At 43.4% G+C, this 19,485-nt stretch overlaps 1 protein-coding gene across 1 annotated transcript in view; it reads right to left on the minus strand.

Annotated features, from left to right (window-relative positions):
- Nucleotides 1-19,485, minus strand: part of PPM1H (protein phosphatase, Mg2+/Mn2+ dependent 1H) — a 137,650-nt gene that overhangs the window by 5,468 nt on the left and 112,697 nt on the right. The window contains exons 7-9 of the mRNA XM_082056104.1: nt 14,413-14,476; nt 12,667-12,774; nt 5,107-5,258 (exon numbers count right to left, since the gene is read on the minus strand). Coding sequence (XP_081912230.1) covers nt 5,107-5,258; nt 12,667-12,774; nt 14,413-14,476 — 324 coding nt within the window. The remainder of the gene's footprint in view (nt 1-5,106; nt 5,259-12,666; nt 12,775-14,412; nt 14,477-19,485) is intronic.

A 19,485-nucleotide genomic window follows, 5' to 3' on the forward strand; every position in this document is an offset into this window, starting at 1 on the left:
CTTGTCTGGTTTCCTTGACCATAAGTATCGTTTTTAAATATCTTTTATTCTGCAACTGGAAAAGGAAACTTACTTAATACAGCCAGATTAACAGAGTCCCACAGTCCTCTCACTTCTATGAGTTCAATGAAAACTGTGTGAATGTCAGTTGTCGAGAGCTTAATTTAGTGAAATACCAAGTTTCATGTCAGTTCAAAGCTCCCAGCCTGTGCTGGGCTGAGTGGCCTTGGATTTATAGCAGTTATTTTCTGTCCTGAAAAAATAACAGATGCTGCTTGGGGGCAGAAGGGTGTCAGAGTCCAAAAGGTGGTGCACAGACAGCGCTCCGTCATGTGCTCTGACACGTTCTCCCTTATTGTTTTACTCGCTGTTACTAGATCAACACATCTACGTACTCATTTAGAAGTTTCCTCTGAAAGACAGCTCATTATGGGTAAACAGCTACTGTCACGTGTTTTTCCTCATCTCTAAAACACCTGGCTGAGATGTTTTGAATTTTGTTGGGTGGAGACAAGCTTTTCTATGATTGGACAATTAAAAATTAATCGGACAGTTAAAAGACTGAAAAGAAAAAAGTTCAATATTTTGTCTGCCTGTGTTTTATTTGAAGCGTAAGCATCAACCTCCAAGATGATCTGAGGCTCTGTGAAGCCAAACACACAGGCCACCAGGAGCAAAGGACACCATGGTGGTTTCCAGAAAACAGGAAGGACAAGACGGGTCTGCATTCAAAGAACCCCTTTTCTAGGGAGGATCCCTGGCGAGAAATGACCTCCTCGGATCTCACCTGAGGGATGGGAAAGAACAGTCTCCCCACTGATCAGAAGCAGTGTGGGGGAGATGGAAAAAAAGTTTATTAAGTGAGTAGCCAGGCCTGTTCTAAGCCCAGAAATTTTCACCAGAGAATGCATCATTAAATGGTAATTTATATCAGTAGAGACTTTATTCACTCTCTGGGAATACCAGAAGGAAAAAATCCCAATTATGTTCTGTTTCTACAGTTTTGCTGCCATAAACTCAAACGACGCCTTTGAACCAGGAATAGATTTATTTGCTCTACTACAAAGATTTCCTCAATGCAAATAAACAACAGTTGACTACCAAAAAACTTTGATGTTAAATCCAAGGAATGTTGTACAGAACCAATGCACCCCCTGCTTCTAATGGTACTGAGTGGTAAAATTTCCAGTCCTCACTAGTTTTGACAAAAGATTTACTTTTAGTAATAAGAGAAGTGCCCAAGGCATGAACTCTAACACACATGCACACACACATGCACACTGTCCACAGGTGCCAACATCAGCTTGTACCAATGACCTCAAGCTGTAAGAGGCGGACGTAACAAGAAGCACTGCTCGTACTGTCCTAATGCAACATGAAACCATATTTTTTAAAAGAAAACCCCCCAAAGTACATACTTGCACTCCCCAGCTCCCAAATCCCCAAATCGGATGCAGGGCTAAGGAACAAAAAGTCTCCACATGGCAAGTGAGAAACTGGAATATTTATTCACAGCACGTCTGATGCTGAGTGAATTTTGGCTAGAACATCTTTTCCAAGGATTTCTCAGCTATTGTCAGAATTTCAGAGAAGAAAACACCCATCATTCTGGGAAAAAAACTTTGTCTTCCTCCTTTTTGTAATTAATAAGGGCTCCCCACATCTAAAGAATACAAAGGAATAAGTATTGCTCTTCATTGTGTAAAGCTTTTGCTGCTTAATGTTTGGAAAGGGCAAGATTAAAAAAAAGAATTTTAATAAACCAAAAATTATCTCATAGACAGACTGTGAAATACACAAGAAAACCAGTAAATTGAAGGAAAGAACAAGGATCAGGTGGAGGCAGCAGCGAGGTAACATATTCCTCCCCTTGTGTAGAGCTGAATGGGAGCGATGCTGTTCAACTTGGCACTAGAGGAGACAGGGTGAGTCTCTTGTCCCTGGAGATGAATAGCAGCAGCAGTCCATTACTGAATGCTTTATTCTCCAGCACTGTGAACTTGGGATTCAGCTGTCAAGACAGCATTAGAGAACTGCTGAAGTAGTTTTAAACTATCCACTTCCTCCCAACGAACAGCCTCACTGGGATACCACTTTTGTGTTTTAAGAATAAATATATATGTTGTTGTTGTGGTTTTTTTTATTTCTGCTGAAGCTTTTGGCATTGATCAGTGAAAGTACTGCAGGAGAAATGGTGAGAGTGGGGGAACCGTACTGCTGTCTGAGCAGCTTCTTATCTTTGCATACCCAGCAAAGGTGGAACAACTCCCCAGCATCCTCATAAGTCTCTAACTAATGCGAGAGAGAGTGAGAGAGAACGAGAAAGGACAGGAGGGAGGGCGAGAAATAAAAGATTCCCAAGGTCAGCAGGTAAACCTGCATAAGTGCAGCTGAAGAGAATGGGCAAGAACTATATTTCTGTACCTTCACACCTTTTCAGAGAGATGATGTATGGAAAGCAGCAGTGTGTCTCTACCACCTGCTCTTCACTCAGGGTCCCCTTCATGCTCTCATCTGCCACAATACCCAGAAGAAATGAGGTGGCAAAGAAATCCAGCTGCACCCCAGCTCCTTCATCACAGCTCTCATGGAGGAACTGTTCTCTGATCAAGTCTGTGCCCATCACCCGCTGCCCGAATCCCCTGAGGCCGTGTCTGCACGTCTGGGTGAAGACAGACCCGAGGACTTTGCTCTCCCTGCACTTGGAGATGCCCAGGCATATGCCACATTTGACAGGATTCAAAGATGTTTTTCTGTGGATAACAAACATTCACAGTTCTGACAGTAAATATCAGCAGTAGAGAGTCCCAAGAGCATTTCTGAGGGCTATAAGCTCTTACCCATCAGACTATAGAATGATTTCTAATCCAAATGGGAGGGATATTGTTCCCTGAAAGAGCTAATTACCTAACAAATAAGTACTCTGCAGCTCTAAAATCTTCCTCCCTAGCACTCTTTTTTTTTTAAGATAGTCTGCTGTCAGGGAATAAGTAGGCTACTGGGTCAGGCAGATCAGAGTCTGCTCCACAGGTAGGTTCCCCGACAGACCACAGCATTACCGAACCCAGGGGGCAAGTCTCTTACGTTCTGACAAGTTTTCTACATCCCTAGAGATTTCACATTTCCAGCTGATCACCTCACCACAGACTATGTCACTACACCCATCACAGAACCTGACAATTTGTGGGATAACGTTTCTTTTAAATATAACACTGATAATACAGCAAACAAGATTTTCTTGTCACTGACTAGTGAGAGGAATGAATGCAGCTCCACAGTCTGAACTGCTATGCTATTGTAAACTCATTAGTTATACCTCATTTGGACCACTGTGAAGTAATTACATAAAACCTCTCAAACAGTACTTAAAACCCTTTAAATATTCTTTACAACCAAGCAGCAAGAGCAATTCCACAAAGGTAATTTTCATAAATATCATTGTAAACTATACAAAAGATTGCCCTAATTACCTTTTGGAAGCTGGCATTGAGAAATGTCTTGCCACCGCTATTTGTAAGCCTCTAAATGACCTGGCACAAAGTTACTTAAAAGAACAAATTAATTTTCGATTCAGATGTCCATCCATAGACCAGCAGGTCAAACACTAATAAATGTGTTTGTTCTAACTCATCATACAGCATGCCCAAGTCTGGAATGTGTTGCACGCACGCTGGCGCAAACAGGGACTACTAGTGCCTCATAATTACTGGGGCTAAACCAGCACAAACAGATTTAAATGAAACAAAGAAAACCTCTTTTTTCTTTAGTGTCTCTGATTGCTTTAAGTATTTTATAATGGATGAAAAATCGCCCACCTAACGAGTCAAAAAGATTGAACAAAGAATTGCCATTCCTACTGCAGCAAATGTGGTGACCATCACCAGCTTTGGAAAGCCTAAAAGGAACAAACCAGACCCAGCATACCCAGACTGCATTCAGAGGTAACAGGTAGGACCAGTGAGGACAGTAGAAGAGCCAACCTTTCCCATTTCTTAGATGAGAATGGAGATGAAGCAGGGAAGAGATATTACATTTCACCAAGTGCCTTTGCAAGAGGAAACTCAGGGGTGCAGAAATGAGAGCAAAAGCTCCCTGGCAGATCTGAATGGAAAGCTGATTGGGTGGGTCATCTCCTCCTACCTTAAATCAATGGCATATCTGCACAGCACAGTGCCAGATGCCCTGGAAGTGCCCCTCACTACTCCTGCCTGATCTCTGTCCAGACAGAGGGCAGAGACACTTCCAAGTCCTGCTGACGTAAAGACAGCCCTGGCTGTGATTCATACGTCTCCTCTTCAGCCCAAGGAGGTGGGGAAGGTCCAAATATTGCAGTTGCAGCTCCATGTTAACCATCCATTCACCCAAAGACTGAGTGCTTGGAGCAAAACACTGTTTTGCATTCCATGTTTGTAAGTGTCAGGGCAAGAAAATACTGCTGGGGAGTTACTTTGGAGCTACTCTTACTTTAAACTCAAGTGGCTCTCATGATGTCCCAGTTATCTTCCCTGTTTGCTGATGACGAACAGGGCTGACCCATGAAGATGACCACTTACAAGCAGGAGAAACAACAAGCATTTTGAGAAAGGTTCCCCCATGTCAAGAGTTGCCACATCTAAACAACTGCAGCTTGAGCTCTCACGCTGTTTTCACTCAGCTGCTGAGATATCATGAGGAATGAGTAGTAACCACACTGTGCAGTTATTTGTACGTACATACATACATTCGGAGTAAGAGAGAGGCACTGATAATACCCTAATGAGAAACAATCTTTAGTGTTAAAGGACTATCTGTGACTGCTGCTAAGACCTCACCCTCCTACAGTTTCCATAGGACTTTGTACAGCAAAGAAAATGGATCCCATGGCAAGATACCATGATCCCACATTCATTTGCAGGTAGACAATTCTGAGCTATATACACCACTCCCTTCCCTCCCGTCCCAAACCGTCACATTTGCTGCAGAGGCTCCCATACAACTTACAAAAATGTCTTATTGCAAGTGTTGCATATATATTGAATGTTATTCAGAATATACTTTCTACAAAAACACATTACTAGAAAAACACTCTTCCGAGAAGAAGCTAGAAAATTAGGGATGAGCACGAACCTGTGGGGATCATCGGGGTCACAGTTTGGTAGAAAATTTGTGACAGCTTCTGCCACTTCTTCATTTAACAGCACATCCCAGAGTCCATCAGTAGCTAGGATCAGAACATCATCTGGCCCATGCTCATACTGCAGGAGGTCATAGACTCTCACCTAAAACAAAAAAAAAACACAAGAGATATCCATGAAGGAGGAGACTGTCAGACTGTGAAACATTGCTGAGTTGGGCTGTGAGTTGGCAGGTTCAGCCAGGGCACTGAAACACCTCTCTGGCTGCACTGCTGGGGTCTGTCTCCAATTTAGCCCTCGAGCCATCAACCCTTCCTGCCCAGCATGGCTCAGGTGCTGACCCCAGCAGGATGGACACAAGTGTTCCTGAGAAAGGCTGTGGAGCACTGTGCCACCCACTGCCAGCAGTGCTCACAGCCTCCCCCACCCCACAGCCTGCTTCAGCGTGAGGCTCTTCCCTATCATCGGCAGGACTAGTCATATGGAAGCTGAATAATTTATTTGATGAATTTTTGATATTTTCTAATAAAATATTCACAAATAATTGTTTTCACTGTTTGTCCAGATCCATTTAACTCTGCCAGATAAATTGCACATGTTCAGAAATGCCTGTGTGCGTGGCAGAAGGCATCACATCCGTTTTTCTAGAACAGAGGCAGCTGCTGCCCTCAAGATTTACACCTGAGCAAGTGAGTAGTTCCACAAAACAGAGAAAAACTGTTTAGCTGCTCAGTTATACGTATCTGTAAGGAGTTCAGCAGGCAGAGACTGATTCAAGATCTGCACAGAAATGAACCCCCAAGCATATCCACACTATTAAAACACCCACTGGCTTCACCTCATCAGTCTGCAGCCCCAGCCAGGCTGACCACTGCTGCTGGCACCTCTGTAACACAGCAACTTGACCGCCCTCCCCTCGACACGGCTGGAGAAAGCCAGGAGCAGACAAGGCAGACACAGGCGGGGTGGGAGGCCATCAGTGGAGTCAGGATACGAGCAGAGGTCACAGCAAGTGTTTTAAAATGAGCCTTTTAGTTGGGCGTAACTCTCCTTCCAGCACAGGCTGCCTTCCAGCTGACAAACGGCTTGCAATTCCCAGGCTGTGATGGGGAGCCACAATGAAGCACTCATGGAGGACTTTAATTACCGACAGCAAGAACCACAGCCTGAATGAAGTGTGACAGCCTTGGCAAAGCGGACAGGAGGGAACGATCATCTGTACTGAAGTTTGGAAATGGTGCACCTCGTCAGGCACCCTGCTCCGGCCTTGGGCTCCACTAACAGCAGCGGCAGCCGGGACATCTGTTAGAACAAGCGTTTGGCATAAAAAATATGAGCTGTTTTATTCTCGCTCCTGGTGCATTCTCCCCTTAGGAGCCATGGAACAGGCAATGCATACAAAATGCCTGGACCTTTTAATGTAATTATGATTTTATGGGACTGAAACCAGTATTGGAGTTAAAAAAAAAAAAAATCACCTAGACCTCACTGCTAATCCTTGCCTGTTCGCCTTTCATTCAAAAGCACAAGAAGGTCATTTGTAAAATGTAACCTCCACTTCATTATCTAAGATAGCAGCTGAATAAGGACTTTGGAGAGGATTAAAGTCAAGGCTAGATACTCTCTTCATTAGAGCATATCTCCTTATTCAGACTGAGTGGGAATACTGTTACAGAAAAGATCCCTATACACAGCGCAGCTCTTCTCCCAAGCCCATTGCACAGAAATCAGTAGCTGTCACAGTCCCTATTCCCCAAAATTTAGTTCAGCCTCTAAGAGCCCAGGGTTTCAACTTGGAAATCACTGGGGCATGGGGGTTAAGTTGGCCAACATAGCCATCAATAAACACCACGTGTTCTGCTCAGATCTCTTGGGTACAGGCAAATATTTGAACGAGCATTGGGGATAAGGCTCAAGGATGCACTCAGCAGCAAACCCCTCATAGGAATAACCAAGTTTTGAATGTCAGCGCCAGGAAAAACACATCTCCCATGGCTCTCCCTCCCAGGAAAAGTACACATCACATCACACAAGCCTTTTTTTGCTGTGTTGGTGGAGGAGAAGGCAGGAAAACAAGACCATGTACCACTGATTTGAATCCTTCTGAAATGAACCATCCTTCCTAACATTCTGTGATTCTGTGATCTTGTCCGTCTGGGGAGTGGTGCTGGGGCAGCTAAGGAACTTGTCAAAGCTACCTGCAGCCAATCTACAAGTCAAAAGGTCCAAATCCTTGGTGTAGCACAATGCTAGAATAACACCAAGAACAGATATTTATACCAGGAACATGTTTAGTTTTTTGGGGAAAAAGAAAAACAAACAACCAAACAAAAAACTCAACATAATCAACAAGCAATGTAATCACTGATTTTATGAGTAATCTGCGAACAAGGTAGACGTGGAACTTCCTAAAAGCAAAAGCTTAGTGAACTGAGCATCTCCAGAAAGGGCTGCGACTGAGAAGGAACTATATGTCAGAAGAGGTGCAAAGAAGGGCAGTGGGGTGAGCAATGAGGGATGGTTGGTACCCAGGATAGGAAAAGAGAGTGCCAAGGCTACAGGAGGCAAGCTTGGGCCAACTTCAGGTAAAATTCTTGTATACAAGGACCAGTTTAGCATGCAACAAAACCTTCACTGAAATGCAGGTTTGTCTGCCTTCCAGTTACCACAGCAGCAACACATTAGAGCAGCCATGTCCACATGATACTTCATTTTTCTTAAGCTCTTTCTGTCTTTCCTCAGCTTTCTAAAATACAGATGTAGGTAAAAATGAGTTAATTTAGAGCTGCACAGTCTATGTAGGTTCAGGTTACATTCACAGACCATCTTGCCCAAGTGCAGAAACAAGCCAGCTCCTAACCCTTCAGCTTTCTGCTAGCAGCCTTGTTCTAGTTCTTACTTGGGCCAACAAGGGTCTCTTGCAGCAATGACACGTGCATTCTGCTGGGCATGGAACAGCGTGACAGCAGAGCTCTCGGAGGCACCCAGGTTGGGTGTGTGATAGGTGCTCAGACCAGCAGGGCTCACTGAACATCTGCTCCACACACCCCACACCGTGCAACACCCCACAGCATCCTCCACACATGCTGTGCAAAAAAGGAGAGGGAGTGTGGTATGCCAGAGTTCGGGCAGAGATGCAGGGGGTTACTTAAAAGCCTGCAACAACAAGCAACCCTGCAGCCCTTTAAATCTTATGTGACCAAAGGCAGCTTGTTGCCTCCAATAGAAATTACTACTTTTAATTTTTTTCTTTTTTTAATTCCAGAACCAACATACTTAACCCACTGCGCCTCCTTCCCATACCTTTATTTCAGGCAACCAAACAGCATCAAGGTTTAAGCAATGTTCTGTCTGTGACCTAAGTTTGCATAAAGCTGCACGCACTGCAAAAGAGTATCAAATAACCCCACTAGTGCAGACACCACCCAACACCACAGAGATTTCCTTAACTGGTGCTGTACCCTTGACAAATATCTTTGCAATTCCACCCAGAATCTTCATACTTGCCCTCATGACCCATTGCTTCTGCATCCAGATGTTAATCCTGATAGCGCTTCACAGCACTCGTGGTCCAGGAGCTCAGTTTGGTCACCATACTCCTACTATCCACTTGCCTTGATGTGGAGCAGCTGACCCATTAACCAGCTGAACTTGACTTTAGAAACCAGAAAATGTAGAAAGCTAACTATAAGTAAGGAGCACCACCTTAGTAACACAAAAATCCATGACAATAAGAGTTGGGTTACACTTTTTATTTTATCCTGACTGGTACTTACAAAGCTCTGCTGGCAGGTAACAGTGCAAACAGGCCGCTAGAGCCCACAGTCGCACACAACACCTTTCTGAACATGCGTAATGCCATTTGTCACATAACAGCTTTCTTCAATCCAGATATTTGTTTCCCAAATTGCTCACCTACATGCAGTCAAGAGCACTGAGAAAAATGCTCTGGGCAAGCAATGAATAAACAGGTGGGCTGGTTTTATATTTACATTTCAAATGGATCTACCCACCAGACAAAACCCGCATTTGTCTGTTGAAAAGGACCACAGCAAAGGCGCTGCGGCTTGTTTGCCAGGTTTGTTTTTAAGAGGCAGCCAAGGCAAGTCCCTGCAGCTGGAAAACCGCTCACAGCAGAGCGACACACGAGCCTGCAGCCACCTTAAGTGTCCTCAGCAGCCTGCCCCGTGGGAATTCGAGCCAAACAACAGCCCACGTTCACTCGCCTCCACTATTGATCAACTCGGCTACTTCAATAAATTAAGCCCTTTCTTAATTGTATCGTCCCTTTTCATGCACAGTGTTATCCAGCACAGCTTCGCTGGCAAATGACAAGATCTTTCAATACCACCCTCCAAGTAATTTATATGTAAATAATAAAAAGCGGGTCCCAACACTGCTCACTGCAGCACACACCAATTAATCTCCTTTTAGCTTTTTACTGCCACCCTTTGTTTCCTGCCCTTTAGACAATTTCCAATAGACTGTGCCAACTTTCCACTTAGTCCGTAGCTTCATATCTCTTATATTAATAACCTGTGATGCAGAACAGTTTCTCAAATGTTTTCTGAGAAATCAAAGTGCTCATGCAAGACCATCCACTGCATTTATGAATTTTTTGTAAATTCTCTGGTAGACATAGACCTGAAGGACTTTGACCCACCAAAGCATGATGTTTGCTTCTTGAAAACACCTTGATTCCCTTTGATCATGCTATACTTCTCTAAGTCTTTGCCTTGCTTGTTCCTTTAAACAGTGTAATTCCTAACGATTTCTCCATAAGGGAGATGTGAATGTAAACCAATCTCATCTGACATATTTGTGAAGTTGTCAGAAAGATTTTTACAAACATAATGAAAGGAGAAAAATTCTCCTTCATTACCTTCTTATTTGCTGTGGTTGCTGGCGTTGGGCTCATTGCTGGCGAGGGTCAAGTGCCACCAGGAGAGCGGCACCTCTGCCCACCAAACAGCTGAGCGGCCGTTCAGAACGTTTCAGGATGAAATTCTGCTTTTGAGCTGCAACAAGGCAGATCTTGCTGAGCTTTAAAAAGCAGAATTTCCTGCTGAAAGCTTTCAAATGAAATGTTCCATTATGAAAAATAAATATTTAATTCCATGCCAGAGAGCCTCAGCCATGGCCTGCCTGCTTTATGCTACTCCAGTTCATTATAAAAGGCTCAGTTCTCCAGAGCTCACCAACCTGCAGAAGTCCTCCAAATCTGGTCTTGTAACAGCTGAGCCACTGAATCCTGATTACATTTGTCAATCTTGGCTACATGACTTCTCTCATAGCCTGGCACTCTATCAAAGTATCATTTCACACCATCCTAAAATTACTTTTATATGCCTATTTCTGGATGTAGTCTCAGGGATGCTTATTTTTCCTTCAGCTAGATTTTGGTGGACAGGGCATACCACAGCTTTGTAATGCTGGAAGTTAAATATTCTGAAAACTCACCACATTGCCCCCAGGTTGGGAAAGGATGCTGTAATTACAGCACAGAAACAGAAGCCAGAGGACTTGGATCCTCACTCTGTCACGACTCACTGTGCGCCTCAATTTCCTGTGCCTCCCCTTTTCCAGCTCTGGAAAGCAGACATTGTGCTTCCTTACCTCTATATAAACAATTCAAAATCCAATGCTGCACAAGGGCCAAATACAACTGCTGCTTGATGCCACTGCCTTTATCTCCAAATGCCAAGCTTCCCAGATGGCAGCATAAAGACATTGTTTCCTAATGCCGGTTTCTGCGCAAGGTGCACTGTCCATGTATGGACAGAACAAGTCAGAGGAAAGCACGAGGAGATAAACACTGGGGCTCTCTCTAGGAAGAGATCATTAAGAGAAGAAGGTGCAATTGGAAAGCAAGTTGGAGCATATGTTACTTCCTAATAAAATTCAGGGCTTTTTTTGCAAGTATGTCTAAATCGAGGTGGTTGGTGCTCTGTCTTTCCTCCTCCTGCCCCAGTACATTTCTGCTGAATTTAGCTGTGAAGGGAATGTGGAAACAAAGCCAATTTTGCTTCCTTTTTGCAAAGCAGTTAAGAGATCTTGAAACGTGGATAGCATATGAACTGGATGTCATATTCCAGAATTTGAACATGTACAGACACTCCACACAAATCAGCAAAGCCCATGAAAAGCTTTGGTTTATACACACAGACAAATACTGTAGCAGCAATTGGCAGAGATGATACTGCTGAGATACTGCACTGCAGCCATTACATATCCCAGAAACACTGGGTTTCAGCATGCCAGAAAGAAAAATAAATAGGTAGAATTGCATCATTTCGCTGGCACTAAACAAATCCATCACAGTGATGAGGGCAGAGCTGCTGCCTGCCTGGCTGAGGAGAACAGCAGCAGGTCCCAAGTGAGGGACACACATTCAAAGCAGGGAGAGAGAAGTTACTGGATTGACAGCAAGGAAATGTGAAGAAAGGTCTGTCTGTAGATCTTCTCCTTTTCTTCAGGGCCAGAATCTCTCAGCACTTTTAAAATTTTTATTTTTAAAGTCTCAAAGATGTCCTAAGCAAGGTTGATTTAATAATTTGGTTCCTTCCTAGCAGTAGTATGTCCTTTGTGTATTGTCATTCTCTTCCACTGCTATAGCAAGCAACAGATTCAAGGTCAAGTATTGGGTATGGCTAAAACTCCAGCAACCCAGCTGACAGGGGACAGTTCTCAGCGTTTGGGCCATGGAGGAAAAGTCTCCTCTTTTTGTGCTGTCATCAGATGGCTTGCCCTTGCTTAATATTTTATGAAAAATATGTGTCATCTGTTCCTTGATGTAGGAACAGGAATGCAGTTACAGAGGAAAAAAAAAAGCGACGTTTGCATGTTTCTTGTTAACAAATAGATTCAGATCCCTTTGGAAGGCTTGATATCCTTCACTGCAAGGTCTCTGGTGGTCAAAAACTGGAATTGTTTGTGGCAAGTCAAAATGGTGGAGGCATTTAAAACTACCCTTAACACAAATACTGCATAATCCCTTCATTATGCCATCATTTGGGAAATACTCACTGCTATTCCTGTCATCATTTGGTGTCTGCACAAAACCATTATAAAGAATCAAGAACTGGAGGTGAAGGGGCAGACAGACAGAAGCACAAAGCACCCTTCCCATTGTTTTTGGCATTTTCCTGCTTAAGAGTTGATCTGTTATCCTCAGTGTAATGCACGATACTATGCTACCATGGAAGATATCCAGTGCTCCCTTCTGGCGAACACAGATTTACATCAGCTTCTGTGAAGGCAACATGATCTAGGCCTCAAGGGGAGCTGGAGCACATGGAGGTGGGGAGAGATAGGCGTCTGTCGCACCGAATGGCGAGGCTATTGCATAACCGTAGAGCAGACATCAATGCTCTGCCAGAGATGTGGAGCAACCAGGGCACACAGCTGGGGAGCTTGTAACACTCCCCACCTCCAGGAAGGGCAGGATGTTACCTGGATTGGACCACAATCAGAATGGAAAATTTGGGAAGAATAAATGAGCACATTAAGTTTCTCTCCCACAAATCAGATAGTTGAACCTTTGCTGTTTTACCTCGGGAGATGAGGACAGGAAAGGTTTGATGTATATATTGGAGTCGTGCACTTTCAGGTCATGGTCTCCCAGTCCTCGGGTCACTCCAATTGTTGCCATAACTCGAGCCTGGAAATAAAGAAAAGCAATGGGATCAAATCTTGTTACATGCCCTGTGTCATTAGGGAATGAGACTATGTCCCTATTCCATAACTGGGATGAATTCCCTTTTCTCTCCCAGAAACTCTAAATTAAACACAGCTGATCAACTTCAAAGCTTTTCACACTCATGTCATCTCCATTTCCCTCATTATTCTAAGCTTTGTATTCATCCACATCCCAGTCACCTCATTGTCCCTCACCAGTCTAAAAGAGCATTCCTCCAGCAAATTATACTGTTAGTAAACAGGTTTTATAAAAAGGATGAGGAGTCTAATTACTCACCTAAGAAACCTTGGGCTTCTTCCTATTGACATATTGTCATATATTCCCTCCGCCAAGGAAAAGTGCCAAAGGCAACCTTAAATTGCTGAACACACAGGTGACAGTGGCACTGACCACAGTGCTCTCCCCTTTGGATAGCCAGGTCTGCTGTTACCTCAGGTCTACAACTTCCTTCCAACAAGCACCTTCCTCTGTGACATGAGATGTCTCCCAAGAGGTGCTGGGCTCTTCTTCATGAACACTTCTCCAAAGACTGAGCAGGCAGACAGCCTCGCGGGGCACCTTGCTATCTGCTGTCTGTGTATCGTTTCCCTCAAACTCTAGTTTAGCTGCAGCAGCTTCTGAACAAGAGAGCTCACAGCATCAATAACAGCGAGCAACTGACTTCAAAATTATTTTGCCTCACTAACCCCTGGCTCTATAAGGCAATAAGAAAGTAAATTAAAAAGATGTGCATGAAACATTTTGCGAATAATTATAAACCTAACCAAATTCAGAGATAAGCTGCAGGTCTGAACCTTCAAAACTTTGACTAATTTTGAAGAGTGTGTATTTTGCATCGAGATAAGAACCTAATGCAGCAGGGGAGCAGTATTTAGAAACACAGCAAGCATACCAATATCGGCAAACTGACACCACTGCGTCCTTATATTGATCCTATTGCTGCACCCAGCTAAGCTTGCTGGGATCAGCACTAATGATTTGACTGTTCTTAATCACAGATCTGGAAACAAAGTATACCCAAACAGAACGGTTCGTTTCTCTCTTCCAAGAAAAACTATCAGCATCAGAAAAATTCAAAAGTGAGTTCACGTACACTAGCTGAGGAAGATATGGTTAAGGGGTGTTATAATTCCCAAATCCTACCCTGATCCCTCTCCTTCCTAAATTAGTGTTTTGCATCTCAGGGCACTCTAAAATGTTATTAAATATCCTCCTGCTTTGTTTTCAGTAAACATGAGGTATTTTGCTGTCTTCATCCAACCTAGTTACATTTTACAATGAAACCAGGAACATTTTAAGTCAATTATTTAAGACAGTCTCATTGCAGCCTACTTGCAATGAAAGAAAAACAAAAGCAAACTGAACAGCAAATGACTATGTGTGCTATAAAAATGCTTTTTAGTATGTTGAGCTCCCCCTGCCACCCCCCCAAGACATGAGACTGATTTATGACAGAACCAAGATATTCTTTCAAGCTGTCAAAACAATAAAATAAAAGAGATACTGAGTGGAAAATACTGGACTGCCACAGGCTAAACTGAGTGGTAAACAGCACAGAATTCCTTCTTCCTTTGGTCTGAAAAAAGCAAATGTGCTCACCTTCTTGCCTTCTCCGTATATCAGGGGAAACTTCAAGTCATCTTCCTCAATTGTTTTGTATGCCCTATGGGGGAAGGACAAACAACATTTATAAAGCTTGCACTCAATTAGTGACCCAGTGCCCTGAAACAAGCAGATGTGATTTAAAAAAAACCCAACAAAACAAAAAACCAAAACACATTATTTTTCCTGGGGACTTTGTCTTTGAACTAAGATGTAAATTTATTTTTCCGTGGAAAGATTTTGCCTCAAGAATTATCCACTTCACCAAAAGAAAAAGTGAACACAAGGAAATATCTAACATGCCAAGCTGCTCCTATTACTTGCAAAGAAAAAGAGGTATACTGGAATAACATCCTAATCAGGTAAGATATTGTTGGCTAATGCAGAAGCTATACTGTACTACAGTGTAATAAAAAACTCCCAACCAAACAAACAAAAAAACCCAGCCCCAAACTCACCAAGAAACTAACCAATGACTGGATTCACACTGTTAACGTGAAATGGTGAACAACGACAGGACGTGTACACAAAGTGTGAAACAGCTCTCTGGTCCTGTTCTCACCTTTCAGGACTGCTTAAACCACGGCAAGCTTCAAGTGCTGAAGAGTCTTAGAAGGATATTTAGTGCTCATTTGACCTTGACTGCAACAGTCAAGATTGTCAGAGATTTCACATTTCACAGCAGTTTTGCCGTGGCCAAGAGAAGTAAATGTTCATGCTCTGATTCCGTTTACCACATGCCTGCGTACTCTACCTTTTACACATCCAGCTGTTGACACTGATGAGGTGAGAAGGTGAGCAATTTTGCCAGTGAGAAATAAAAAAATAAATAGACAGCTGTCATTCTCATAAACTGCGGAGTCCTGCGGTTTGTATAACACATGCTCGAGACGAGGTGCTGAGGAGTCTCTTTAGTCAAAGTACCTTACCCCTGAGGGACATGTTTCCCTTCACACCACAAAATTGTCCCTCCCCAGGCTTTCCCTGCATGTTGTCCTCCCAGACCGCCTCTGTCCCCAGCCCCCAAAGGGTGCGAGTCAGCGCTCCCCACGACAGCAGAAGGGAGAGGTGGGAGGAGGGATGGTGCCGCCGCGGGTCCCCTGCCAGCCACTCCCGGCCCCCGCTGTGTGAGCTCCAGGGAGTCGCATTCGATCAGGTTTAAGTGATGTTAAGGCCGTGGCAGAAACCAGCAGGAAATTAAAAGCTAAGGGTGAAATCCCGTATTGGAATCGAACTGCCCCCTGCTTCACCAAAATATGGCACAGACGTGGGACCAATAATGGGTGTTGTGTTACACAGCTATATGTACTTTATCACCTCAGCAAGCCTCAGACTTAAAGAGAGTACCATAGACATTTAAGCCTTACCTTTACATTTCCCAGTAATCACAGGTATGGCCCATATTAGAGTCTGGGGGTAAGTGGAGGGGGAAGAAAAAAGGAAAAGCAACCAAAATGCAAAGAAGAAACAGTAGTGGAGGACTCCATTCCTGTAGTACTACAAAACATTACTATGTGTGAAATCCTCAAAATGGAACCAGGTGAAGTTTGCTAAACATGCTCATGAGAGACCACAGAGTTGAGTATATCTTGTGTAGATAACCAGGATACTTGGGTATCTCTCTAAGAGGCAATATAGATAAGGTATTCAAATGGCATTTTGTACTGGGGAGGGCCAACAGATCAGCTGTTAAGCCAAACAAAAAGGTGCAGACCACCACAAGTAGTCAGCATGATAAAACTTCCGTGATGTTTAAATCCTGCAAGAACATTTTGTCAGGAAGGATGAGTCAGTCATAGACTTTGCTCTTGTTCTTTCCTTTATTTCCAACAGGGAATAAAATAGCTACTGTCTCTGCTTCACCAACTGGGATATCCTGGTTTGAACATGGAGGAAGAATTTTACCATCCCTGACTGCTCATGAACATGTCCCAAAGCTTCCAGCTGGGCCTACAGTGCTGGGAGCCCTGGTGAAACCTCCTTGGGGAGGAGTCTGAACACTTTTCTATTCCTTGCATAGACCCAGTTGTGTTCTGACACCAAGAAAAAGCACATAAGCTGAGTCCATGTTGGGCGGAGTCAATCAGATCCCGAGCCCAACAAGACAACCATTCCTACTGGATCATTCAAGTTGTTGTGCATGTTTGTTACAAATAGCAAACAAGAGTAAGTTGATGTGACCAAAAGCAACTCACTACCCACAAAATATATTATCTGCACGATAACTACAAATACTTAAGACTGAAACCCTCACTTTACACAGTCTTGTAAGTCGCCAAAAACAGGGAGCAAGTTTTCTGCCCTCTCCCCTCCTTCCTTATGTTCCTGAATAGCACCTCACACTGACTGCAATTTAGGAAGAAGGAGATGAAAAAAAAAAAGGGTGAAAAAGGCATCATTTAGGCTGGTGTCCCTCAAAAGAATGGTTCCCACTGCGAAGTCCAGCATCTTCTATGGAGCCACCATAAGGACCATCATCCCTAGGGCCTTCAACTGTGACACAAGGGTGCAAGGATGCTGGAACAGGCCGTGTTGCAAGGGCTGCAGCTAATGTTTCATCAGCAGATCAAGAGGGGCAGCTGGCTAGCCTGTGGCCTCCTGAAGCTATGTGACTATGCGAGGGAGGCCCAGAGGGCTACAGTGATTTGTTTTGTGGTTTCTCACAGCAAATCACCTCTGGGGCTCAGAACTTGGGTGTCAAGACTCATCTCAAACATGCTGTTTTTGTTGATGTTGCTATTGCCTTGAAAATTATCAGCACTTGAAAAAACAATGCTCAGAACTGCAACCACAGAAGTGGAGCTGGCACAGACACACTGAAAAGCAACCTGAGACACTCTAGAAAAGTACCTATGTCCTGCATTACTAGCAAAACAGAATTAATAATATATGAGCGTGTGGTTTGCTGCAAGAGAAGGATGAAGGACAGCTTTTCAGCCAGCAGCTCAGCAACTGCACTGGGGAGAAGGAAGGAAGGAAACTATGAAGTTCATTTTGATTTATGCCCTGTGAAACCTCCTGTACTTTGTACGTGCGTCTATTTCACACAGGCTACAACCTTCTGGACTATTTCACTTGATTTTATGTAATAAAGTTGCATTTATGCCTTCCTGTGCTGTTCAGATCGTGCAGTATATAAAGATATAATACAGTAGTAGGTATATCAATTACAGACATACGGAGAACCTGAGGGGGTGGTCTGGCTTTTTTAGTGCCAACTTGGCCTTATTCAGCCATCTACGAAATTCAGCTCAGCTCACTGTTTTAACAAACACAGGGTTGCAACCCTCCACTCTCCCCATCTTCCTTATCTGCGTCCTTGGAGGTCTCAGTGGTCACCAGGGCAGGACACGACAGCTTATAAAGACAAGGTTGTGCTATCGCTTGCTGCTCTGAATGAGCCTAAATCCTGTCAAGTGCTTCTGCCACGTAAACCTCTGTTTTTCCAAATGGAAAAACAGGGGGGTGGAGGGAGGAGTAGAAGAGGCAAGCTTGTGCCCAGCTAGATCTAGCTCAATTTTTTTCAGTTAATTTAGTTTTTTTCTTTTCATTTCAAAAGAATTATGAAATGCTACCGCTGTCCAAAAATACTCAACTAGGGCTTGACATATGTGCCACCCACAAAGTTACATTTGGACTCAGGATCAACATTTTGGAAAACTGGGCCAAATCGCACCAGGAGCCAAAAGAGATGTCAGAACGAAAGAACTAGGACTGACATGATGTTACTCATATGCTATCTGGAATCTGCTCTAAATACATGGCAAAATAATCATCAGAAGCTGCTAAATGCACAAAACAATCTGAGGAAGAAATTTCCTACAGTGCTGAGGTCATTAGGAGCGCTTTAGGCACTCATAAAAGATTACCAAAGTTACCTGCATATTGCTGGGTCAGAATTTGAAAAACTGTCAGCTCCTAAATACAGATTTCGGGACAAAATCCTAGACAATTTCTTACATGTGTTATGCATTGTCTTGCCATATAATTTGTTCTCAAAGTTGACCTTCTCAAAGCACGTACAAATTCAAGTAAGAGTAGAAGTTGTTGACGACCAAGAAAAAAAAAATCCACATTATATATATATATATATATATTTTTTTTTTTTTTACAATAAACTGCATAAGGTTACTGGTCATGAAAAGAATTGCATTGGCATCCCCAGGCACAACAGATGGTGGCGAAAACACAATCTACTCTGACCTGGAAGGCTCAGTTCTGTGAACAATAGGGGAATCCAAACTCCGTAACTCTGTGTTCTGCTTTTCCATAGCACTTGGCTTTTTGGCTTTAGAAAGTCTGTCTGTATTTCACATCTCTGCTAGTGACACCTGATAGTAAACTGAGAATTAAACTTGAAGAAGAGCAAAAAGAATCATTAAAGGGCTTTAGTGTGAGGCATAGAGCAAAATCCACTTGTGGCAAGCAAGGAAGAAAAAGCACTACAGCTTCAGAAATGTCCTAGTTCATAGTACAAGGATGAAGGCTCTCCTTTGAGACAGGTTTGTGGATCCAGTGTATTTCTAGCACTGCTTTGCTACCACTCTGTAAAAAACCCCAAACCCAGAACCACCTCCAAACACCCCCCATTCACCCAAAAAAATGAACCCACAACAAAACCACCTCAGCTAATCAACCAGCCTCCTGTCCCCCAAGGTCAGCTCTCCTTAGTCATACCAATAGAGAAACAGATTTTAACCCCTGAGCAGCACAAAACTTGATAGAAACGAATAGAAAGGAATCAGTGGACTGGAGCTAGCCCTTTGGATAACAGAACTTAAATCACCAACCCAAAAGGAACCGTTTATCGGTACTGTCTATTGAACTACAGGCATTAAACCACTACCAGGAAGAAAAAATGTGTAGGACAGGTTAGGCATAGAGCCACTGAAAATTGTGCAACTTATGGCTGGATCCAGCCCTCATTTTTTAAAAATGTCCTTACACATATGTGCTTCTGCAGAGTCAGGATCTCTAAATCCAGACGGCACTGTCTGATACAAAGTATCCTCTAGGTAGATTAGCTTTAATGTTCCCATGCCTCACTATTTTTCCCCTATTACTCATCCG

The sequence above is a fragment of the Streptopelia decaocto genome (genome assembly GCF_964273445.1).
Source record: "Streptopelia decaocto genome assembly, chromosome: 1".
Taxonomy (NCBI): domain Eukaryota; kingdom Metazoa; phylum Chordata; class Aves; order Columbiformes; family Columbidae; genus Streptopelia; species Streptopelia decaocto.